At 41.5% G+C, this 25624-nt stretch overlaps 1 protein-coding gene across 1 annotated transcript in view; it reads right to left on the reverse strand.

Moving 5' to 3' along the window:
- Nucleotides 1-280: 280 nt before the first annotated feature.
- The window catches only part of ADGRB3 (adhesion G protein-coupled receptor B3), a 496325-nt gene continuing 470981 nt past the window's right edge, over nucleotides 281-25624 (reverse strand). The window contains exons 27-30 of the mRNA XM_054392660.1: nucleotides 22256-22899; nucleotides 7969-8004; nucleotides 4734-4838; nucleotides 281-469 (exon numbers count right to left, since the gene is read on the reverse strand). Coding sequence (XP_054248635.1) covers nucleotides 281-469; nucleotides 4734-4838; nucleotides 7969-8004; nucleotides 22256-22899 — 974 coding nt within the window. The remainder of the gene's footprint in view (nucleotides 470-4733; nucleotides 4839-7968; nucleotides 8005-22255; nucleotides 22900-25624) is intronic.

A 25624-nucleotide genomic window follows, 5' to 3' on the forward strand; every position in this document is an offset into this window, starting at 1 on the left:
AAAAAAAAAAAAAGACACACCCCCTCCACCCCAACCCCCCCAGAAAAAAATAAACCAAACCCCAAAACCAAAAACCCCCTCCTCTCACTGACATTTTGGCACAGGAAGAGCCTGACAGCAAAGCAGTCCCAAGTCAGGATTCCCAGAGTCTCTTCTTTCATTGTCAGTGCAATGAGTTAATTTTTTTTTTGTTCTGTTCTTGTTTTTCCTCAGTTCCTTGGTTTGTGGTTTGTGGGTTTTTTTGTTTTGTTCTGTTTTGTTTGTCTTTCTCCCACTGTTGTTAAACTTCTGTTTGAAAGTCACCTTCTTGCACGTCTAAAGGCAAGTTCAGACACTTCTCCCACTCTGCTGGTCTGAGTTCTAGAGCATCTTTTGCCTCTGTGTCTAACACATTTATCGTTGTGTAATGCTGGTAGTCGCCTGGGCTTTTGAAACTGTCCCATGGAGCCTTGCTTGATGCTGAGTTCTCCTGGAGGCCAAAGAAAGGAGAATTAAAACACCAAGGATGAAAAAAGAAGAAGAACCTGGCTGCCCTTTAGAAGACAGAGCGATGATGTGGTTGTAAGATCCATAGGAGAGGGGTTGAGGTGGGAAGAGATCTTAAAGCATCTTAAAAATCATCTGCTTCCAACCCTTCTGCCTTAAAAATCATCTGGTTCCAACCCCCTTCTCAAAAATCATCCAGTTCCAACCCTCCTGCCTTAAAAATCATCTAATTCCAATCCTCCTGCCTTAAAAATTATCTGTTTGCAATCCCCTTCTCAAAAACCATCTAGTTCCAACCCCCCCTTCTTAAAAGTCATCTAATTCCAACCCTCCAGCCTTAAAAATCATCCAGTTCCAACTCTCCTGCCTTAAAAATCATCTAGTTCCAACCCTCCAGCCTTAAAAATCATCTAATTCCAACTCTCCTGCCTTAAAAATCATCTAATTCCAACTCTACTGCCTTAAAAATCACCTAGTTCCAACCCTCCAGCCTTAAAAATCATCTAATTCCAACCCTCCAGCCTTAAAAATCATATACTTCCAACTCTACTGCCTTAAAAATCATCTAATTCCAACCCTCCAGCCTTAAAAATCACATACTTCCAACTCTACTGCCTTAAAAAATCATCTAATTCCAACCCTCCAGCCTTAAAAATCATCTACTTCCAACCAGCTGTCTTGAAGATCATCTAGTTCCAAAGCCCCAGCCTTAAAAATCATCTAATTCCAACCACCTGTCTTGAAGATCATCTAGTTCCAAAGCCCCAGCCTTAAAAATCATCTAATTCCAACCCTCCAGCCTTAAAAATAATCTAGTTCCAACAATCCAGTCTTAAAAATCACCTAGTTCCAACCCCCCTATCTTAAATATCATCTAGTTCGAACCACCTGTCTTAAAGATCATCTAGTTCCAACCTCCCTGCCTTAAAAATCATCTAGTTCCAGCCCCTTGCCTTAAAAATCATATACTTCCAAACCCCACCTTAAAAATCATCTAATTCAACCCTCCTGCCCTAAAAATCATCTACTTCCAACCCTCATCCTTAAAAATCACCTAGTTCCAACCCCATTGCCTTACTTATCATCTAGTTCCCTCTTGCCATGGGTGGGGACATCTTCTACGAGCCCAGGTTGCTCAGAGCTCCATCCAACCTGGCCTTGGACACCTCCAGTGTGCTGGGGCATCCACAGCTTCTCTGGGAGACTCCATCCAGTGTCCCACCACCCTCATCATGAAATGTATCTTCTGTATGTCCAGTGCAAACCTGCTCTCAGTTTAAGAATCGTTGGCCCCTGTCCTGTAAGCTGTCTGTCTGTCTTCTAAGCCCCTCTGATGCATGGAAAGGCCATCATAAGGTCTCCCTGGAGCCTTCTCTTCTCCAGGTTGCACAACCCCAGCTCCCATGAGACACGGAAGCCAGAGAGGGGAAGTGGCTCTGTAAGGAGCCAGAGCTGTCAGGTGTTCAGCACTGCTGCAACTCTTTCTTGGTGAACAACTGAGCTGCCAGCTGAGCCCTCTCTTTCAGCAGGACCACGGGGTGTGAGGAAGGGCTGAGTGCTCCAGCACCAACAGCCACATTTTTAACAGGGGCTGTGTAGGAAAGTGGGAGAAGAGAAGGGAAGGTGATTGAGGAATGCTGCCTGAAGGGTGCAGTGGTTTGGAACAGAGGTGCCAGCTTGGATTTTAAACTGGGGCAAGGATGTGACAAGACCATGGGAACTCCAGGCCTTGAAAGTGCTGTGAGAGCCACTGGTGCTGCTGATGAGCTCATCCATATTGGGATTAAGGGGAGGGAAGCTGGTTATTTTCTACTGAATGATTTCTCTTTTGTGGATGCTAAATTTAGAGAGTAAAAGAGGTGCTGGACTCGGAGCAGTTCAACTGGTGATTGTTTCTGTAACGTCTTGGTTGCATTTTTGCACTCTCTTAGCTGTGGATTTTCTGCCTGATCTCCAACTATCATTCCTGAGAGATGCAGGTCTCCTCTGAGTCCTGTGTTATCACCTCCTGTATCATGCTGTAGACTAAGACACCTGAGATGTGAGACCTAAGACAGCTCTGAAATAGCCAGAGGTGCCTAGATCAGGCAGCTGGATCCCTCTCTTGATCTCTTACAGATTGACCATTCCTCTAGGCAGCTTTTATCAGCTGACCTTTCAAAATCACAGCACTGATGCAAGCCAGAGTTAAACACAACCCTTCCACTGAGACTCCCTTGGAGAGGTTGAACTCCTTCCAGCTTTTCTTGGGCAGCAAATCTCAGGCAGGGAGGAGAATTGCAAACTTTGCACTTCAGCAAAATTCAGGAGGGGGAGTGAGTGAGAACTGGGGGCAGGATAACACAGATCACAGCTAAAGGTTCTTCAAAGAACCAGAGCCAAACCTCTGCTGGGTTAAGATGATGTAAAAGAGGGAACTGCACTGGCCACACAGCTCCTTAACTCCTCCTCTTCATGGCTGAGAGCAGCTCTGCTGAAAAGGTTCTGCACACAATGCTCCTCACTCGGTTCCACTTGATGTGCAACCTTCCCATTATGAAATTAGCCAGGAGAAATGATTACTAATCATAATATTACTGCTCCCAAATAGGCCATGCTAAATTAGCTGCTTTAATCAGGCAGAAGCAACTCTTCCCTCCCTCTCCTTATCAGATGCAGCCAGGGTGTTCTGCACGTCTGCATGAGAGTATCTTTGTATAAATCTGAATGATGATGATGATGATGATGATGATGACACAGACCCAGAATCAACTCTGGGTGATTGAATTTTTCTTTTCCCTTTTTTTCCCCTTTTTTTTTTTTTTTTGCTTCTTTTTATTTTTTTTTTCCCCATGGCAAATATTTATCAAGCAGCAAAGCACTCCAGAGCCCCCTGGGTGCTTTCTGGAGCTGGCTCAGCTACAGGTGAATCCAGCTGCACTTGTTTGGAGGAAGTCATTGACTAACTGTTGGCCCAGAGAGAGGAAAAGCTCTGCTGGCCAAACCACAGCAGGGAGCTGCTGGCTCTCTGCAAGCTCCTTTAGCCTTGGAAGGAGCATACCAGGTGGGGAATGTGCTCACTGGAGATCAATTCCTTGCCATCTACAGTGATGTCAGTGAGGGAGTTATGGGGTGGTTGGAAAACCTGATGGCTATGGTCACAGGTTAGAGTATCAAAAATACCTTTTCTTTTTTTTCCTTAATTTTTCTCATTTCTGAGGCCATCTAAAGGTAGCACAGGGTGAGGTGGTCTCAGCTACCACACTGAATTCAAAAGGGTCTTGTTTAGTGAGGGAGTTGTGGGCTGGTTGTAAAACCTGATGACTCCCATCACAGGTTAGATCATTGAAAATACCTTTTATTTTATCTTTATTTTTATTTTTAATTTTCTCATTTCTGAGGCTATCTAAAGGTAGCACAGGGCGAGGTCTCCCCAGCTGACACACTGAATTCAAAAGGGTCTTGTTTAGTGAGGGAGTTGTGGGCTGGGTGTAAAACCTGATGGCTCCCATCACAGGTTAGATTCTTGAAAATATAATTTATTTCTATTTTTATTTTTGTTTTTATTTTTATTTGTAATTTTAATTTCTGAGGCTATCTAAAGGTAGCACAGGGTGAGGTCTTCCCAGCTACCACGCTGAATTCAAAGGGCTCTTGTTTAGTGAGGGAGTTGTGGGCTGGGTGTAAAACCTGATGACTCTCATCACAGGTTAGATCATTGAAAATACCTTTTATTTTTATTATTATTTTTTATTATTTTTACTTTTATTTTTTATTGTTATTTTAATTTTAATTTCTGAGGCTATCTAAAGGTAGCACAGGGTGAGGTCTTCTCAGCTACCACACTGAATTCCAAGGGGCTCTTGTTTAATGAGTGAGTTGTGGGCTGGATGTAAAACCTGATGACTCTCATCACAGATTAGATCACTGAAAATATAATTTATCTTTATTTTAAATTTTAATGTTAATTTCTGAGGCTATCTAAAGGTAGCACAGGGTGAGGTCTTCTCAGCTACCACACTGAATTCCAAAGGGCTCTTGTTTAGTGAGCGAGTTGGGGTCTGGTTGTAAAACCTGATGACTCTCATCACAGGTTAGATCATTGAAAATACCTTTTATTTTTATTTCTATTTTGAATTTTAATGTCAATTTCTGAGGCTATCTAAAGGTAGCACAGGGTGAGGTCTTCTCAGCTACCACACTGACTTCAAAGGCTGGCTGCTGGTCAGGCTCCATTGCCTTTCAAACACCTCAGGAGGAACACTTACCATGCTGCCCGACTTGGGGACATCCCGAAACCTGTCCAGCGTCTGAAATTTCTGATTTAACTCTTGGAACAGTTCCATGTGCCTCTTTCTTGTGTGCATGACCTTCTGCAAAATGGAACATAATTGCTTACATTTAGAACTGAAGCTGGGCTTTGGGGGGGTTGTTGGGTTTTGTTTGGTTTGAGTGGTTTTTTTCTGGTTATTTGTTTGGTTTGGGTGGCTGTTTGGAGGTTTTATGGCTTTGGTTACTTTGCTTTACCTCAGAGAGGCAGCCATGCTATGGGCAAGAGCACAGGGAAGCCCACAGGCTGCATCAGAGGAACTCTAAAACAGGAGGGGGAGCTGGGGTTAGTCTTCTGAACCACAGCAGCAGCTGGCATGGTGTGGTTGTTACTCCCCCTTCCACAGTAGTCATTTCCCAGTGGAAGAATGTCAAAAGGAAAATGATGGAGGGAGTCAAGCTGGACAGTCTCACCCATACTGAGTGTTTGGTATTTGTTATCCTCAGAACCACATTCCCTTTTCACAAGTACTATTTTTTCTTTTTTTCCTGCATTATAATCATACTTCTGACAACAGCAGGGCATGGAGCAGCAATGATGCAGGCAAGGCATGAAAAAGGTGTCAGCATCTTCAATAAACTATGGGAGACAACACAAAAGAGGTGCTGGGAGGCTTGATTCTTGAGACCTGAACGTGTACCCCACTGGGTACACTGGGTTCTTTAGTGTGGATGAAGCTCTCCTGAGTGACAGGAGGCATGGTTTACTCTCAGGAGGTTCCTGCCTTTCAACAAAAGAACAGTGAAATTCAGAATGCTTTTTACAAAACTCCTGTTCATGTGGATTGAATTGAATTTCAGAGTGGTTTGCTGAGCAGAATTTTCCTGTTGATTCCTGTTTTTTTGGTCTTCTTCCTCTCTATGCATTTCTCCTAAGGCACATTTAGGGGTGATCTTTTGATTTCATCTCCCTTAAACTTACTGCCTGCCTCTCTGTCTGCTGCACTATTTGAGGATGTTGCATGATGGCATAAGCTACAGTCTCTGGGGGAAAATGACACAAGAGATCAAAGCATGATAGTAAACCACCAGGAAACCATGGTCAGACAGGTCAGGTCAGCATTGCAGCAAAAGCAGCTCCCAAAGCAAAGCCTTCTCTCATTGCAAGGAGCACTGCTGGGGCTGCATTTGGCTGTTTCTGCCTCTTTCTTTTCTAGGGGCTAGGATGTGACATCTGAGAGGCCATGTGCTGTGCTCACAGCCCAGACAATACCAACAATTGCTTTGGGTTTTTTTTCTGCCCATGCAAACAGACAGAGCGATTTGAGGTTGATATATGCTGGTCACTGGGTGTTAAAATAGGTTCCACACAAATACTCCAATTGCTCAGCTTCTCTGGAGACATTGTTTCTCTCTGGAGAATTGTTTCTATCAGACTATTAATATGCAAATCTATGCAAACAAACAAAAAAACCCACAACCCCAAAGCCATAAATGTTTAAGGTCCTCTGAAGAACCAAATTATGTATTGCTTCTGTAAGAGAGTAGAGAAAAAGCCATCAAATGACCCCAAATCTAAAAGACTTAATGGCACTGACTGAGAGGGAACAAAATGTTCACTAACTAACACAGCCAAATCTCTTCACTTAGAGGGGGGCTAAGTCTGAAATTGTGGACGTTCAACCTAAAAACCTGACATGAACTTGATTTATATTTATCTATCTATCTATCTATCTATCTATCTATCTATCTATCTATCTATCCATCCATCCATCTACCTATCCATCTATCTATACAACCATATATCTATCTGTCCATCCATCTATCTGTCTGTCTATACATCCATCCATCTATCTATCTATCCATCCATCCATCTATCTATATATCCATCCATCTATTAATTCATCCACTCATCTATCTATCTATCTATCTATCTATCTATCTATCTATCTATCTATCTATCCATCTATCTATCTATCCATCCATCCATCTACCTATCCATCTATCTATACATCCATTTATCCATCTATCTATACAATCATATATCTATCTGTCTATCCATCTATCCATTCATCTGTCTATCTGTCTATACATCTATCCATCTATCTATCCAGCCATACATCTATCTATATATCCATCCATCTATTTATTCATCCATTCATCTATCTATCTATCCATCCATCCATCTATCTCTCTATACATCCATCCATGTATTTATCTATTCATCTATCTATGTATCTATCTATTCATCTATCCATCCGTCTATCTATACATCCATCCATCCGTCCATTTATCTATCAATTCATCTATCTATCTATCTATCCATCCATCTATCCATCCATCTGTCTATACATCCATCTATCTATCTATCTATCTATCTATCTATCTATCTATCTATCTATCTATCTATCTCTTCATCTATCTATCCTTCTATCCATCTTTGCCTTCTTTGAAACTAACACCCAGTGGTTCACCTTTCCTATAGCCAGCTGTCAAGATACACTCCATTAAAGCTGTTCAGAATCACTCTGTAACAGGCTGCACAGGATGTTAGGGGTTGGCAGGGATCTCTGGAAATCTTCCAGTCCAACCCTCCTGCCAGAGCAGGACCATAGAACCCAGCACAGGTCGCACAGAAACACATCCAGACAGGGCTGGAAAGGCTCCAGAGAAGGAGACTCCACAACCCCTCTGGGGAGCCTGCTCCAATGCTCTGTAACCCTCACAGTAAAGTTCTCCTTCATGTTGAGAGAAGACTGAGAGCTGTTGAGAGATGACTGAGAGACTCTCTTGAACCTCCTGCAACCATGGGGCCTACAGAAGGGTCACACTGTTCCAATAGCTAGCCAGCAAAACAACCAAAAGAAAACCAACAACAACAACAAAAACCAAAACCAAACCTAAATGAAAATGAAGAGGCAGAGAATTAAAAAGGAAAAACAAACAACCAAAAACTGAAACCATGATGGTTAATTTTTTTGCAGTATGAAAGTTGGAGCTCAGGGTAAGTTTAGAAAAAAGTTGCACCAAAGTAGTTGGAACGGAATTGCTCATTGTGTTCTCACCAGCACTAATTGGACAGCATCTACTGAGGCAGAAAGGCTACCAGGCTGTTAAAATGAACACTTCACATTTGAGATTTTTTTAGGGGAAAAAAAAAAAAACAGAACCAAAAAAATCCCAAACCAAACAAAAAAGACTTTTCACAATCAGGAAGAATTCAGTAAGACTTACTTCAAAGTCAAGGTCCGAATAACGTGATTTTCTTCTCTATTAAGCAGTGAACATAAAAACAAAAGAAGGAAAAAAAAAAAAGAGGTTGTATTAACCAAATCATCTTCATGTCTAAATCACAATTCTTGTCTTCCTATCAGAAAAATACTAAGCATTTTTTGGTGGATTGATTTAAGCTCAGTGCATGACTTTTTGCACACAGGTTAATGATTAGCCCAAGGTCATCTTCAGTTCCTCTGGAAATCAGGCAGCAGGCTGCATCCTGTGCATGCTACATGCATGCAATTGGATCTGTTGGTGCCTACCCAATCAGGTTTATTTCTCTGACTTTTACAAATTGTCATCATATTGATCCTATTTTTTATTTACTTTTTAACATAGCTCTAGGATTTAGAATTTTTTTATAGGTGTACAGAAATTGATTCCTTCCTATGTCAGGGCTTACATTGGGTTCAACTCCATTGGGGTTTGAATGGCATCAAAACTGATAAGCTATCAGATAAATGCTAAGCATTTTTGGGTCTGTTTGATGTGAATGATTTAAGCTCAGTGCATGACTTTTTGCACACAGGTTAATTATTAGCCCAAAGTCATCTTAAGTTCCTCTGGAAATCAGGCAGCAGGCTGCATCCTGTGCATCTTACTTGCATGCAGTTGGATCTGTTGGTGGCTACCCAAGGAGGTTTATTTCTCTGGCTTTTGCAAATTGTCATCATATTGATCTTATTTTAATTTACTTTTTAACACAGCTCTAGGATTTAGAATTTTTTTATAGGTGTACAGAAATTGATTCCTTCCTACACCAGGTCTTACATTGCTACAACTCCATTGGAGTTTGATTGGCATCAAAACTGATAACCTGTGAGATAAATGCTAAGCATTTTTGGGTCAGTTTCATCTGGATGATTTAAGCTCAGTGCATGACTTTTTGCACACAGGTTATTAATAGCCCAAGGTCATCTTCAGTTCCTCTGGAAATCAGGCAGCAGGCTGCATCCTGTGCATGCTACTTGCATGCAGTTGGATCTGTTGGTGCCTACCCAATCAGGTTTATTTCTCTGACATTTGCAAATTGTCATCATATTGATCCTATTTTTATTTCCTTTTTAACATAGCTCTAGGATTTAGAATTTTTTTATAGGTGTACAGAAATTCATTCCTTCCTATGTCAAGGCTTACATTGGTACAACTCCATTGGGGTTTGAATGGCATCAAAACTGATAAGCTATCAGATAAATGCTAAGCATTTTTGGGTCAGTTTGGTCTGGATGATTTAAGCTCAGTGCATGACTTTTTGCACACAGGTTAATTATTAGCCCAAAGTCATCTTAAGTTCCTCTGGAAATCAGGCAGCAGGCTGCATCCTGTGCATCTTATTTGCATGCAGTTGGATCTGTTGGTGGCTACCCAATGAGGTTTATTTCTCTGATATTTGCAAATTGTCATCATATTGATCCTACTTTTTATTTACTTTTTAACATAGCTCTAGGATTTAGAATTTTTTTATAGGTGTACAGAAAGTGATTCCTTCCTATGTCAGGACTTACATTGGTACAACTCCATTGGAGTTTGATTGGCATCAAAACTGATAAGCTATCAGATAAATGCTAAGCATTTTTGGGTCACTTTGATCTGAATGATTTAAGCTCAGTGCATGACTTTTTGCACACAGATTATTAATAGCCCAAGGTCATCTTAAGTTCCTCTGGAAATCAGGCAGCAGGCTGCATCCTGTGCATGCTCCTTGCATGCAGCTGGATCTGTTGGTGGCTACCCAGTCAGGTTTATTTCTCTGACATTTGCAAATTGTCATCATATTGATCCTATTTTTATTTACTGTTTAACACAGCTCTAGGATTTAGATTTTTTTTATAGGTATCCAGAAATTGATTCCTTCCTATGTCAAGGCTTTACATTGGTACAACTCCATTGGGGTTTGAATGGCACAACAAATGATATCCAAAGCAAGCCAAAGCCAGCTACACTTCCCACAGCTTCAGCTTGTTTGTTTGCAATGACAAGCTGGATGGAGAAAGCAATGGGGGTTTGTTTTTATACAGTCATAGCAAATCTGATTCAAAGCATCTGATATAAGGCAGGAATGATTTACTGGTTGATCACTTAGGTACCATGCAGCAGAAATATGATTTGCTCAGACACATCACAGATAATTTAGCAGGGGATATTTTTTGACATACTCCAAAAGAAAGCGATTTTAAAGGCAAGTGAGAAGCAGAAAGAAGCAGAAATATTATGAAGAAGAGATTTAAAATATATACTTTTTTTTAATCCTAGAGTTGGAAATTTAAATGGTTTGCAATAGAGATGTGGAAACTGAGGAGCTGGGGTGAGGTGGGGGGGAAATAAAAGAGTGTAAAGAACATGGGAATGGAAAGAAAAGATTCTTTCTCCTTTGCAAAAGCGGAGTTAAAGGAAAGGCAAATTACCCCAAGAAAATTAAAAAATAAAAGGCTTGCTGCTACAGCTTGACCCTCATTTCTGTGGTGGGTTAGAACAATTTTCAGCCAGGCTGCACCTAATTTCTGCAGTGAGATCCAAACCAAACCCACCAAGCTGAGATGAAAATCGCTCCTGACTTCAACTAGGCTTTGATTTTTAGTTGCTTTAACAAACTTGCAGGGTTTGGGGGAAGCTGCTTCTGTTTCCTTGCAATGGAAAGGAATGACTTTACAAGTTGTAGGAAGCAGAAAATGTTTGGTCTGTTGAGGCCTTGATTGTACCACTTGGTGACATGTTGTCTGGTTTTGGAGTAAAATGTTGATGCTTCAATCCACAACAATCACTGCAGCACTGTAACCACGCCGTGATGCTTAAAGAGCTGGAAGGCAGCACAGAGGAACCCTCTCTCTAATGCAATTAAACCAACACACACCAACAGGCTTTGGAGAAGCTCTCTTTAATCAGCAAGGCTTGATTGAACCTAGCACACTACCAAGAGAGCATTTAAAACTACAGTCAACAATTCTGCAAAAATAATTGTTGGTGAAAACAAGAAAGGCTTTGGAGGTAAGAAAAATCTAAGGATGTTAAGCCCTGGAAAAGAGAAGGCTCTGGGGAGACCTAAGAGCAGCCCTCCAGTACCTGAAGGGGGCTACAAGAAGGCTGCAGAGGGACTGTTTGCAAAGGCCTGCAGGGACAGAACAAGAGGAAATGGGCTTCAAACTAGAGCAGAGCAGATTTAGACTGGATGTGAGGAACAAGTTCTGCACCAGGAGACTGCTGGAACACTGCAACAGGTTGCCCAGGGAGGTTGTTGGGGCCCCATCCCTGGAGATATTCAAGGTGAGGCTTGACAAGACTCTGAGCAACCTGATCTAGTTGAGGATGTCCCTGCTGAATGCAGTGGGGGTGGACTGGATGAGTTTTGGAGGTCCCTTCCAACCCAGCCCATTCTATGATTCTGTGATTCTGTGATTCTGTGATTCTGTGATTCTGTGATTCTGTGATTCTCTGATTCTGTGATTCCGTGATTCTGTGATTCTATGATTCTGTGATTCTGTGATTCTGTGATTCTGTGGTTCTATGATTCTGTGATTCTGTGGTTCTATGATTCTGTGATTCTGTGATTCTGTGATTCTGTGATTCTGTGATTCTATGATTCTGTGATTCTGTGGTTCTATGATTCTGTGATTCTGTGGTTCTGTGATTCTGTGATTCTGTGATTCTGTGATTCTGTGATTCTATGATTCTATGATTCTGTGATTCTATGATTCTGTGATTCTATGATTCTGTGATTCTGTGGTTCTGTGATTCTGAGATTCTGTGATTCTATGATTCTATGATTCTGTGATTCTGTGGTTCTATGATTCTGTGATTCTATGATTCTATGATTCTGTGATTCTGTGGTTCTATGATTCTGTGATTCTGAGATTCTGTGGTTCTATGATTCTGTGATTCTGAGATTCTGTGATTCTATGATTCTGTGATTCTGTGATTCTGTGATTCTATGATTCTGTGATTCTGAGATTCTGTGGTTCTATGATTCTGTGATTCTGAGATTCTGTGATTCTATGATTCTGTGATTCTATGATTCTGTGATTCTGTGGTTCTGTGATTCTGAGATTCTGTGATTCTATGATTCTATGATTCTGTGATTCTGTGGTTCTATGATTCTGTGATTCTATGATTCTATGATTCTGTGATTCTGTGGTTCTATGATTCTGTGATTCTGAGATTCTGTGGTTCTATGATTCTGTGATTCTGAGATTCTGTGATTCTATGATTCTGTGATTCTATGATTCTGTGATTCTATGATTCTATGATTCTGTGATTCTGTGGTTCTATGATTCTGTGATTCTGTGATTCTATGATTCTGTGATTCTGTGATTCTGTGATTCTACGATTCTGTGATTCTGTGGTTCTATGATTCTGTGATTCTATGATTCTATGATTCTGTGATTCTGTGATTCTGTGATTCTGTGATTCTATGATTCTGTGATTCTATGATTCTATGATTCTGTGATTCTGTGATTCTGTGATTCTGTGATTCTGTGATTCTATGATTCTGTGATTCTATGATTCTGTGATTCTATGATTCTATGATTCTATGATTCTGTGATTCTATGATTCTGTGATTCTATGATTCTATGATTCTGTGATTCTGTGATTCTGTGATTCTGTGATTCTGTGATTCTGTGATTCTGTGATTCTACGATTCTATTCCAAATTGTTAAAGCAGCTTTGCTTTCTCACCCAGACTGAGGACCACAGTACCAGTGTCCCACTGACACAGACCTCCATCATTCCACAGTGGATTAGCACCTGAAGCAATCTCTGTGTTTTTGCTGAGCAATAATTTGGATTTTAGGTGCAATCAGAGCACAGCAACCACCACAAAGGCTCAGTGGTTACAAAAGAAGAAATGTAGTGATGCAAAGTTTGCAGGAGTGGCTTTGATGACTGCATGGAAAAGCTATTTTTAAGCTACAAATCAGTAATAAACCTGATATCACTGAATCATTTCAGAACCCTAAGTGAAAAAAAAGGGAAGTTTTAGGGAAGAAATGTGTAGTTTGCTAGATATTGTGATTTGTAAGACTGCAGTATTTGCATTTTGCCTTATTTCTGCTTGACCAGATTAAAAATCTTCCTGGCATTAGGTTTTGCACCCAGAGAGCTCTATCCCTGTTCATAGATGCATAGATTCATAGAATGGTTTGGGTTGGAAAGGACCTCAAAGATCTAATTCTAACACACCTGCCATGGGCAGGAACACCTCCCTTATCCCTCATCCAACCTGGCCTTGAACACCTCCAGGGAGGGCACATCCTCAGCCTCCTTGGGCAACCTGTTCCAGTGTCTCACCACCCTCATTGTAGAGAATTTCTTCCTAATGTCCAGTCTAAATCTCTCCTCCTCAAGCTTCAATCTATTCCCTCTCATCCTAGCCCTCCATGCCCTTGTAAAAAGTCCCTTCCCACCATCATAGAATGGTCTGGGTTGGAAGGGAAATCCATAGGTCATCCAGTCCAACCCCCCTGCAGTCAGCAGGGACATCCTCCACTAGATCAGGTTGTCCAGAGCCCTGTCGAGCCTCACCTTGAATATCTCCAGGGATGGGGTCCCAACCACCTCCCTGGGCAACCTGTTCAATGTTCCACTAACCTCATGGTGTAGAATCTGTTCCTAACATCCAATCTAAATCTTTCCTTCTCTAGTTTGAAGCCACTGTCCCTCATCCTGTCCCTGCAGGCCTTTGCAAACAGTCTCTCTCCATCCTTCTTGCAGCCCTCTTCAGGTACTGGAAGGCTTCTCTAAGGTCTCCCTGGAGCCTTCTCTTCTCCAGGCTGAACGCTCCCTTGCAAGGAGCTTACTCTGCTGAGGTTACTAACCACTTTAAAATGTTTATTCTATTAGCCTAATCATCTTTTATAATTATTCCTAATTTCCATACCCAAAATGTGCTGAGGTACTGAACTCCCCATCTCAACATGCACAGCATGACAACGACAATCCTGTTGTTTCTCCCCCTGCCATTTCATTTGATGCTCCTGATTTTTAGATGGTAGGAAAACAGGCATAATTGTTCCCTCTTCACTCCTCAGTCATCTGTTGTGTTTTGTTGTTTGGGTTTTTTTTTTCAGTTGTAGCTAAATGCTGGAGACCTGCAAAGGTAACTAATAAAGGGATTGCCTTACAAGATGCAGGCAGATGCAATTATTTAGCATCAGGGAGTTAGCTGGGAGAATACAGCTGAATAAAGCTGAGGTCTGTGGGTGAGGAGTGAACTGCACTGCATACACAATTACAAATACTACAAGTCAAAAAAAATAAATAAAAAAGAAGGTCAAGCTTTTGTTTGAGCAGGCAGGGATGTGAATAGCCCTTACTGAACAACTACAAAGAGTTGCATCTGTGCCCTGAGGTGACAGAAGCCAAATCATGCCTGTAAACTGGGGAGATTTCAGAGGAGAGCAGTAAAAAAGCACTTTTAAAGAGTCACTAACCACTGGATAAAGGGGAAAAGATCAAAGAGTGATGATGCAGCTTGTTTACACATTGATGCTGCAAGAAGCAAGCAGAGAAAAGTTGTTCAGAAACCTCAGAAGGCCTTGAAGCAACCTGGTTCTGTGGAAGATGTCCCTGCCTATGGCAAGGGGGTTGGAAGAAGATGATCTTTAAGGTCCCTTCCAACCCAAACCATTGAAGAAGATGATGATCTTTAAGGTCCCTTTCAACCTAAACCATTGAAGAAGATGATCTTTAAGGTCCCTTCCAACCCAAACCATTGAAGAAGATGATCTTTAAGGTCCCTTCCAACCCAAACCATTCTATGATTCTCTGATAAACACTGATAAAGAAATCTGGTCTGAGGAGCACTGATAGATGCTGATAAAGATATTCTGAGGAGCACTGATAGATGCTGAAAGATATTCTGAGGAGCATTGATAGATGCTGATAAAGAAAGAAGTTCTGAGGAGCACTGATAGATGCTGATAAAGATGTTCCGAGCACTGATAGATGCTGATAAACAAAACTGGTCTCAGAAACACCTGAATTCAGAAAAAAAAAGAGGGAAAAAAAGAAAGAAAGAAAGAAAAACATTTCAGAGATGCTGCCAGGAAGGTTATGTAGCTATGAAATCATCTGCTAAGGGAAGAAGTAGAAGCCCTTCACTCTGCTCTTGAAAGTAAAGGTTCACTATGTATTAGAGAAAGATGCTCTGGAAAATGTTCTTGCATTGATAGAAGAGATGACCTGGCAAGAGTTTCTCCCTCTCTGATTTCTCTAACTCTTTGATAGAAGAGATGACCTGGCAAGATATTTTTCCATCTTTGATTTCTACAACTCTTTGATGGAATAGATGACCTGACAAAATGTTTCCATCTCTGATTTCTACAGCTCTTTGATAGGAGAGATGACCTGACATTTTTTTTCCCATCTCTGACTTCTCTAACTCTTTGATAGAAGAGATGACCTGGCAAGATGTATTCCATCCCTGTTTTCTACAGCTCTTTGATAGAAGAAATGACTTCACTTTTTTTCCCCCATCTCTGACTTCTCGAACTCTTTGATAGAAGAGATGACCTGGCAAGATTTTTATTCCATCTTTGATTTCTCCAACTCTTTGATGGAATAGATGACCTGAAAAAATGTTCCCATCTCTGATTTCTCCAGCTCTTTGATGGGAGAGATGACCTGACAAGGTATTTTCCACCTGGATTTCTACAAGTCTTTGACAGAAGAGATGACCTGACAAAATTTTCCCCCCTCTGATTTCTCTTTGATAGAAGAGATGACCTGACAAGGCTTTCTCCATCTCTGTTTTTTACAACTCTGACAGAAAAGATGACCCAGCAAGAATTTTTCCCCTCTCTGAGTATTACAACTCTTTGACAGAAGAGATGACCTGACAAAAGTTTTTCATCTCTGATTTCTTCAGCTCTTTGAGAGAAGAGATAGCCTGGCAAGATTTCTTTTTTTTTTTCCAGTCTCTGATTTATCTAAATCTTTGATAGAAGCAATGACCTGACAAGGCTTTTTCCATCTCTGATTTCTACAACTCTTTTGACAGGTAAGATAACTTGACAAGATTTTTTTCCCCCATCTCTGATTTCTACAGCTCTTTGACAGATTAAGATAACCTGACAGGACGTTTTTTCCCCATCTCTGAATTCTACAACTCTTTGATAACACCTGGCAATATATTTTCCATTCTGGATTTCTACAACTCTTTGATAGAAATGATGTCCTGATAAGATTTTTTTCCCCATCTCTGTTTTTTACAACTCTTTGACAGATGATATAACCTGGCAAGATTTTTTTTCCCCATCTCTGATTTCTACAGCTCTTTGATAGAAGAGATAACCTGACAAGGCTTTTTCCATCTCTTTTTCCTACAACTCATGGATAGAAGAGATGACCTGACAGAATTTCCCCACCTCTGATTTCTACAGCTCTTTGGTAAGACAGATGACCTGGCAAGATATTTTCTATCCTGGATTTCTACAACTCTTTGATAGGAATTGTGACCTGACAAAACTTTTCTATCTCTGATCACAGGCTCACAGGGTGTTAGGGGTTGGAAGGGACCTGTGAAGATCTTCCAGTCCAGTCCCCACCCTGCCAGAGCAAGACCACAGAATCCAGCACAGGTCACACAGGAACATCCAAACAGGGCTTGAAAGTCTCCAGAAAAAGAGACTCCACAACCTCTCTGGGCAGCCTGCTCCAGTGCTCTTATGACCCTCACAGTGAAGAAGTTCCTCCTCATGTTCAGGTGGAACCTCCTGTGCTGGAGTTCATATCCATTGCCCCTTGTCCTACAACTCTTTTGACAGATAAAATAATCCGAGGAGATTTTTCCCATCTCTGATTTCTACAATTCTTTGACAGATAAGATAACCTTAGGATATTTTTTTCCCATCTCTGATTTCTACAACTCTTTGACAGATAACCTGAGGAGATTTTTTCCCATCTCTGATTTCTACAACTTTGACAGATAAGATAACCTGACAAAGCTTTTTCCACCTGTTTTCTAGAACTCTTTGATAGAAGAGATGACCTGGTAAGATTCTTTTCCCTACCTCTGCTTCCTACAACTCTTTGATAGAGGAGCTGACCTGACAAGACTTTTTTTGCCCCCCCACTCTGATTTTTACAGCTCTTTGATCTTAATTCATAAAATCAATTTTACAGCCAAAAAAAAAAAAAAAAACAACCCAAACAAAAAACCCAACCAAAAACCCAAAGCAAACCAACCCCACCCCCTACTTTTCATGCCAGGAATGAAATTGGAACTCTGGGAAAAGAGGTCTGAAGGAGTAATTGACTTTCAATCAATTCTGCTCTGTATTAATCAGGCCTAACTTCAATGTGTAACATCAGAGCAACTTTAAACTCTGCTCACTGAGGGCCAAAAATAGAATGCTGAGGGATAATTTTCATACACCAGCATGCACTAATCCTCTGGCACCAGCCAAGAGCTGCTCTCACTAAGTGACTAATAAAATCCTTCCTCACCTCAGTAAAACACCAAATTCCTGCTTTCCCCCCATTATTCCAAGGCTGCCCTTGCAACCCTACATGAGATGCTCCTGAAGTGCTACAGCATTGTGCAAAGTCTAATTGAAGCCAGAGATACCACATAGTGGAGAGGGCTAGAACCATGCTTCCATTGATATAAAGCTTTATTATCAACAGTTCATCATTCACCCTGAGATTAGGGTTGACATACAAGATATTAGCCTGGGGAGGATTTTTTTTCTTCCCCTAGGGGGAAAAAACTAGAGGAAATTTTTTTTGTTTGTTTGTTTGGTTTTTTTTGTTTTGGCCTTCAGAGATGTGGAAGTGGAACATGGGAATGAGAGTTTTGATTTTAAATGTTTTTTGTGTGTATTATAACTGATTAAAAATAGTTTCTGAAGAGAAGATGGAATCATGGAGTCGTCAAGGTTGGAAGGGACCTCAAGGATCATCCAGTTCCAACCTCCCTGCCATGGGCAGGGACACCTCACACTAGATCAGGTTGCTCAGAGCCACCTCCAGCCTGGCCTTCGAAACCTTCAGGGATACAGAATCAGAGAACTGAAGCCAGAGGAATCTGAGACCTACTCAGTGAAGGAAAAGAAAGAGAGGGTTGTTGTAGGGCTAGGCTTCATTCCACTCCAGAGTCACAGAACTGTCAAGAATTGGCTCCACATCTTATGGAAGATTGAAAGGAGGAATGGGAGGGAGAGAAATCTGAGGCACAGAATGCCTGAGAATAAATGCAATGTGGAAACATGAGAGAGAGGAAATCCCTCTGCTGCTCTCCTCTAGGTTTGTTCTTTCTCTCTCTCCCCTTCTCATACCATAGATCAAAATGACTCTGATGGCTTCACACCATTTTGCTTTAGTTCTGCCTGGTGCTTTGGTACTTGTACTGACAAGACTGACTGATTTAACAGGGTATTTCCTTTCTGCTTGCATGGGGTTTGGGGTTTCTTTTTTGTGTTGTTGTTTGGTTTAAGGTTTTTTCCTTTTTTTTTTTTCTTCTTCATTTTATTCCCCCCTTCAATTTAGACTTTGCTCCTTCCCTGACACTTCTATTTCATTTCTCCTAACACTTTGATTTTAAGCTGCTTCTCCATTTCTGATATTTATATTTCCCCACCTCCAATACCCACACTCCCACCCCCTCCTTTTTGGGGCATGTTTCTCTTACTTTTCCCTACCCTTTCACTTATATCCTCTTACTTTTCCCTACCCTTTTTACCTATACCCTCTTACTTTCCCTACCCTTTTTACCTATATCCTCTTACTTTTCCCTACCCTTTCACTTATATCCTCTTACTTTTCCCTACCCTTTTACCTATACCCTCTTACTTTTCCCTACCCTTTTACCTATATCCTCTTACTTTCCCTACCCTTTCACTTATATCCTCTTACTTTTCCCTACCCTTTTTACCTATACCCTCTTACTTTCCCTACCCTTTTTACCTATATCCTCTTACTTTTCCCTACCCTTTTACCTATACCCTCTTACTTTTCCCTACCCTTTTACCTATATCCTCTTACTTTTCCCTACCCTTTTACCTATATCCTCTTACTTTTCCCTACCCTTTTTACCTATATCCTCTTACTTTCCCTACCCTTTTTACCTATATCCTCTTACTTTTCCCTACCCTTTTTACCTATACCCTCTTACTTTTCCCTACCCTTTTTACCTATACCCTCTTACTTTCCCTACCCTTTTTACCTATATCCTCTTACTTTTCCCTACCCTTTTTACCTATATCCTCTTACTTTCCCTACCCTTTTTACCTATATCCTCTTACATTTCCCTACCCTTTCACTTATATCCTCTTACTTTCCCTACCCTGTTTACCTATATCCTCTTACTTTTTCCTACCCTTTTTACCTATATCCTCTTACTTTTCCCTACCCTGTTTACCTATACCCTCTTACTTTCCCTACCCTGTTTACCTATATCCTCTTACTTTCCCTACCCTTTTTACCTATATCCTCTTACTTTTCCCTACCCTTTCACTTATATCCTCTTACTTTCCCTACCCTGTTTACCTATACCCTCTTACTTTTCCCCACCCTTTTTACCTATACCTTTACCTTTTCTCTCCACTCTCACTGCCTTTAATGTACCCTTTTTATTTTCTCAGCTCTAACAGTTTTTCTTCCCCCAAAGTCCCACATCAGTGGTGTGCTCAAGCAGCTCTGCAGCTGAGTTTCTTTGAATGCATTCAGAGCTCTCAGGAAGGAATACAGAAGGATTAGTTTGGTCCCACAATCAACTCCCCATCTAAGGGCTTTATGTCTTTCTCCACATAAAGTTTTCAGAGTTGAAATTGAGACAGAAAAATAAAGAAAGATGAAACTGAACAGAGAATCACAGAATGGCTTAGGCTGGAAGGGACCTCAGAGATCATCTACTCCAACCTGCCTGCTATGGGCAGGGACACCTCTCAACTAGACTCAGCTGCTCAAGGCCTCATCCAGCCTGGCCTTGGACACCTCCAGGGAGGGAGCAGCCACAGCCTCCCTGAGCAGCCTGTGCCAGGGTCTCATCACCCTCCTACTGAATAACTTCTTCCTCAGCTCCAGTCTAACCCTACTCTGCCTCAGCCTCAAAGCATTCCCCCTTGGCCTGTCTCCATGGCTCCATGGCCACGGTGGGAGCAGGGTGCTGGCTGGACTCAATCTAGGAGGTCTTTTCCAACTCCAACAATTCCATGATTCTATCATTCTCTGAAAGAATATTTTTTTATGCTGTGAAAACCCACAGAGCTTCTATTTTCCCAAGTGTCCTCTGACTCTGCTGGTTGCAGTTTTGTGGCCACAAAGACCAGCATCAGCCATAAAATGAGTGGCCAGATAAGAGCCACTCTTTATCTGTCAATACATTGTGTTTTATTGAGTGCCCAGCTGTAAACAAACATGCCTGCAGTGTGGTTGCTTTTTTTTTCTGATGTGGCTAGAGATGTTTGTGGGTCCATAATTACACTTGTGAAATCAGAGAATGGGTGATGATACACACAACACAAGCAGCAAGGGAAATACCTCAGCATTTTCATCTCCTGGAAAGAAACTAAGCTCTTTTCTTCTGCCCAATCTCTCCTATTGATATACACATAGAACTTCAACTCTGTTTTAAAATCCTAGAATAATTTGGGTTGGCAGGGACCTTCAAAGCTCATCCAGTCCAACCCCCCTGCAGTCAGCAGGGACATCCTCCACTGGATCAGGCTGCCCTGTCCAGCCTCACTTTGGATATCTCCAGGGACAGAGCCTCAACCACCTTCCTGGGTAACCTGTTGCAGTGTTCCACCACCCTCATGGTGCAGAACTTGTTCCTCACATCCAGTCTCAATCTGCTCCTCTCTCATTTCAAACCACTAGTGCTGGTCTTGTCCCTGCAGGCCTTTGCAAACAGTCCCTCTGCAACATTCTTGTAGCCCTTTCAGGTACTGGAGGGTTGCTGTTAGGTCTCCCTGGAGCCATCTCCAGGCTGAACACCCCCAGCTCCCTCAGCCTGTCCTCACAGTAGAGGTGTTCCAGCCCCTTGATCATTTTCAGATCCAGAAATATCTCCTATTATATGAAATATCAGCATCAAATTTCTATCTAACAAGGGCAAGGCTCAGGTAAAGCCTCAGCTTCCCTACACAGACGGGTCCAGATACTGCAGAGGAAGAGGAAATGCCTTCAAGTTTTCACATACATTAGACCTCTTTTTTTTTTTTCCCCCTTTCTCATTCTTGCAGAGAATAAATATGTTCTGTTTTTCTCCTTTCCCACCTAATGCTACCTTTCAGAACATCTGAAATGCCAATTTGGCACATTTCCAATTATTAAGGAAGTCCCAGTAGGAAATCAAGTCCACCTCTCTGGTGCTTCTGCACAAGGCTGAAGAGGAATGGCAAAAGCTGACACTTGGGTCTGCAGAGCTTTTGCAGGTAGCTTTCACTTTTATAATATTGGCATCTGACAGACAGGTTGTAGCAATGAACTGAAACCCTTCAGTTCACTTTTGCCACCTGCCTGCAATCTAGGACACTCCACACAGCAGTTGTACCAATGCCTGCACACACATGCAAACATGCAAGAAGCTGTAGAAAGAAACCAGTCACTGGTGAACTACTGGATGGAAGAATCCAAGATTGGAACTAGTGGGAGCAGAATCCAAGCTCTGCAACAGTGAGGGCAGGATCCAAGCTCTGCACTACTGGGAGCAGAATCCAAGATCTGCAATAGTGGGAGCAGGATCCAAGCTCTGCGCTAATGGGAGCAGGATCTAAGCTCTGCACTAGTGAGGGCAGGATCCAACTCTGCACTAGTGGGAGCAGGATCCAAGCTCTGCACTAGTGAGGGCAGGATCCAAGCTCTGCACTAGTGGGAGCAGAATCCAAGATCTGCAATAGTGGGAGCAGGATCCAAGATTTGCAGTAGTGGGAGCAGAATCCAAGCTCTGCACTAGTGGGAGCAGGATCCAAGTTTTGTCTCTCATAAGCAACACAACATTTTTATGTTTTGGTTTTTTTTTTTTTTCCCAGTGGACTTTACCTGGTAGGTCACGAAATCCTTTGCAGATGTGTGGAATGTTAAATCTCCAGAACTATAGCGTTTCATACAGACTGGTTCTGAAACTTTAATCTTGTTGTCTAGGTATAAACACTTCTGACAATAAGAGAAATATGAACAGCAGTGTGTGATCCCAAGCAATTAATTCAAACTGAAGCAAAAACCAGCACAGATTCACCCCCTCAGGCACCACAGCATCCGAATCCAACCAGCAACCACAGAGCATGCACCTCGTTCATGCACCACTGACCTCTAGGGAGCTCATGGATATCGTGGATCCAGTTTCACTCCTGGATAGCCCTGCAGTGTCATCCAGCTCTGAGGCAATGAAATTCTTCACTGCTGTGCGGGGCTCGAAGGGTAAGCTCTGCATATGCTCCTGGGTGGGAAGGTGCTGGTCTAAATTGAGGCTAAACTGGTCCATCACAGAGGGGTTCATGTTGAACTCGGGGTTCACTTTGTAGTGCAAGAGCCTTTCGTGAGGCAGGGTCTCCATGCCTATGTTCAGCTTGCCCTCCTCTTTCAGTGCTGGCTGGGGGTTGACTGAGCCCCTGGGCATGACTATGTAGTCACTTTCTATCATCCTTTCCTGAGGGTGGACCATGTCCATGTCTGCCCCTCTGAGGTTGTCCTCGGTGCACAAGTAGACAGTCCTGCGCAGCTCGCTGTTGTCCTTTTTCAAGCACTGGTTGGCCAGTTCGCTCATGCTCATGGGCATGTGGAGGCCTGTGGGCTGCTGGATGATGACTTTGGAGATGATGTTCCCAGGCAAGGTGGAATAGCTCATCCCTTCAGGGTTTGGGCCTTTCTCCTCCTCTTCATCGTTCAGGGAAATCCTAGACAGCGTTCCTGTTATGGTAGCCGATCTGCAAGGGCCGATGTCTTTGTGTAGCACTGGCAGGGGCAGAGAACACAAACCTCACAACCTGAACCCAAGGGCTGCCTGACACAGAGGCACAGAATGGCTTGGCTTGGAAGGGACCTTAAAGATCATAGAATCATAGAATCATAGAATCAAGAAGGCTGGAAGAGACCTCAAAGATCATCGAGTCCAACCTGTCACCCTACACCTCATGACTATCTAAACCATGGCACCAATTGCCACGTCCAATCCCCTCTTGAACACCTCCAGGGATGGTGACTCCACCACCTCCCTGGGCAGCACATTCCAATGGCCAACCACTCTCTCTGTGAAGAACTTAAAGATCATCCAGTGCCAATCCCCCTGCCATGGGAAGAGACACCTCCCACTAGCCCAGGTGGCCCTGAGGACCTGGCCTTAGTTGGAAGAATTGTCCTGTCTTGGGATTTTATTTAGCAGTCTTCCTTTTACCACTGCATCTTAACCCTTAATTTCTCTCCATAATACCTATTACCCTATAAATACTGCTTCAGGAAGGCTTAGCTTTTGAGGGTTTTTTTGTTGTTGTTTTGTTTGGGTTTCTGTTTTTTTGTTGTTATTTTGTGATTTTGGTTTGGTGTTTGTCTTGTGATTTTATTTACCAGCACTCCTTTTACCACTGCATCTTAACCCTGCTTCTTTCCACTTAGCCTATTACCCTATAAATATTGCTTCAGGAAGGTTAGAATCATAGAATCACAGAATCAGTCAGGGTTTGTAGGGACCACAAGGATCATCCAGTTCCAACACCCCTGCCATGGGCAGGGACACCTCACACTACATCAGGCTGGCCTGAGCCAGCCTGGTTTGGCTTTTGTGGTATTTTTTTGTTGTTGTTTTGTTTGGGTTTCTGTTTTTTGTTGTTATTTTGTGGGTTTGGTTTGGTGTTTGCCTTGTGATTTTATTTAGCAGCACTTCTTTTACCACTGCATCTTAACCCTGCTTCTGTCCACTTAATACCTATTACCCTATAAATATTGTTTGAGGAAGGCTTAGCTTTTGAGGTGAGTCTTTTTTGTTGTTTTGTTTGGGTTTCTGTTTTTTGTTGTTATTTTGTGGGTTTGGTTTGGGGTTTGGTTTTTGTGTTGTGATTTTATTTAGCACCACTCCTTTTACCACTGCATCTTGACCCTTCTTCTGTCCACTTAATAACTATAATCCTATAAAAACTGTTTGAGGAAGGCTTGGCTTATTTGGTATTTTTTTGTTGTTGTTGTTCGGTTTAGTTTTCTGGGTTTTCTTTTGTTTTCTGTGGTTTTGGTTTGGTTTGGTGTTTGTCTTGGGATTTTATTTAGCAGTACTCCTTTTACCACTGCATCTGAACCCTTCTTCTGTCCACTTAATACCTATTAGCATATGAATATTGCTTCAGGAAGGCTTAGCTTTTGAGGTGTTTTTTTTTGTTGCTGCTTTGTTTGGATTTCTGTTTTTTGTTGTTATTTTGTGGTTTTGGTTTGTTTTAGTGTTTGTCTTGGGATTTTATTTAGGAGCACTCCTCTTACCACTGCATCTTAACCCTTCTTCTGTCCACTCAATGCCTATTATCCTATAAATATTGCTTCAGGAAAGTTCGAATCATAGAATCAGTCAGGGTTGGAAGGGATCTCAAGGATCATCCAGTTCCAACCCCCCTGCCATGGATAGGGACACCTCACACTGGATCAGGTTGCCCAGAGCCACCTCCAGCCTGGCCTTAAAAACCTCCAGGGAGGAGGTTCTGTTTCACTTGGAGGTTTAATTGATTTAATTTTGTTTGTTTGCTTTGGCTTTAATTTTGTTAGGGTTTTTTTTGTCTTGTTGGCATTTTTGTTTGATTTCTTTGTTTCTGTGGTTTTGTTATTTTTGGGATTAATTTGATTGTTTGCTTTGGGTTTATTTTAGTTTGGGTTTTTTTGTGTTTGATTTGGATTTTTTCTGGTTCTCTTTGTTTTGGATTTATTTGATTTTTGTTTGTTTGATTTGGGTTTTTTTTGTGGTTTTGCTTGTTTGTTTTCAGGTTAATTTGATTTTTTTTGTTTGCTTGCTTTCGGTTTATTTTTGTTTGGTGTTGTTTGTTTGATTTGGAGTTTTCTGTAGCTTTGTTAGTTTGTGGGTTAATTTTTTTTTTTGCCTGCTTTGGGTTTATTTTTGTTTGGAAGATTTTGTCTTGTTTTTTGTTGTTTGATTTGTTTTTTTTTTTTATTTGGGGTCTTGTTTGTGGGTTAGTTTGATTTTTTGTTTGTTTCTTTGGGGTTTTTTTTTGCTTTTCTTTGGATTTTTGTTCTTTGATTTTCATTTTTTTGTGGTTTTGTTTGTGGGTTAGTTTGATTTTTTTTGTTTCTTTGGGTTTTTTTCCTTTGGGATTTTTGTTCTTTTTTGTTGTTTGATTTGGGGTTTTTTTGTGGGTTTGTTTGTGGGTTAGTTTGATTTTTTTGTTTGTTTCTTTGGGGTTTTTTTGTTTGTTTTCTTTGGGATTTTTTGTTCTTTTCTTGTTTGATTTGCTTGGGGTTTTTTGTGGTTTTGTTTGTTTTGAGGCTAATTTGATTTTTTTTTTGGTGGTGGTTTTGTTTGTTTTGAGGCTAATTTGATTTTTTTGTTTGTTTGGTTTGGGTTTTTTTGTGGTTTGCTTTTGTGGTTTGGGGGAGGTTGTGAGGTTCTTGTGTTTGTTTTGGGTTGGGTTTTGTGTATGTGTATGTGTTTTGTTTTATTTTACATCACCATCTCTTCATCTATCATCTC

This window comes from Indicator indicator, chromosome 2 (genome assembly GCF_027791375.1).
Source record: "Indicator indicator isolate 239-I01 chromosome 2, UM_Iind_1.1, whole genome shotgun sequence".
NCBI classification, from domain to species: Eukaryota; Metazoa; Chordata; class Aves; order Piciformes; family Indicatoridae; genus Indicator; species Indicator indicator.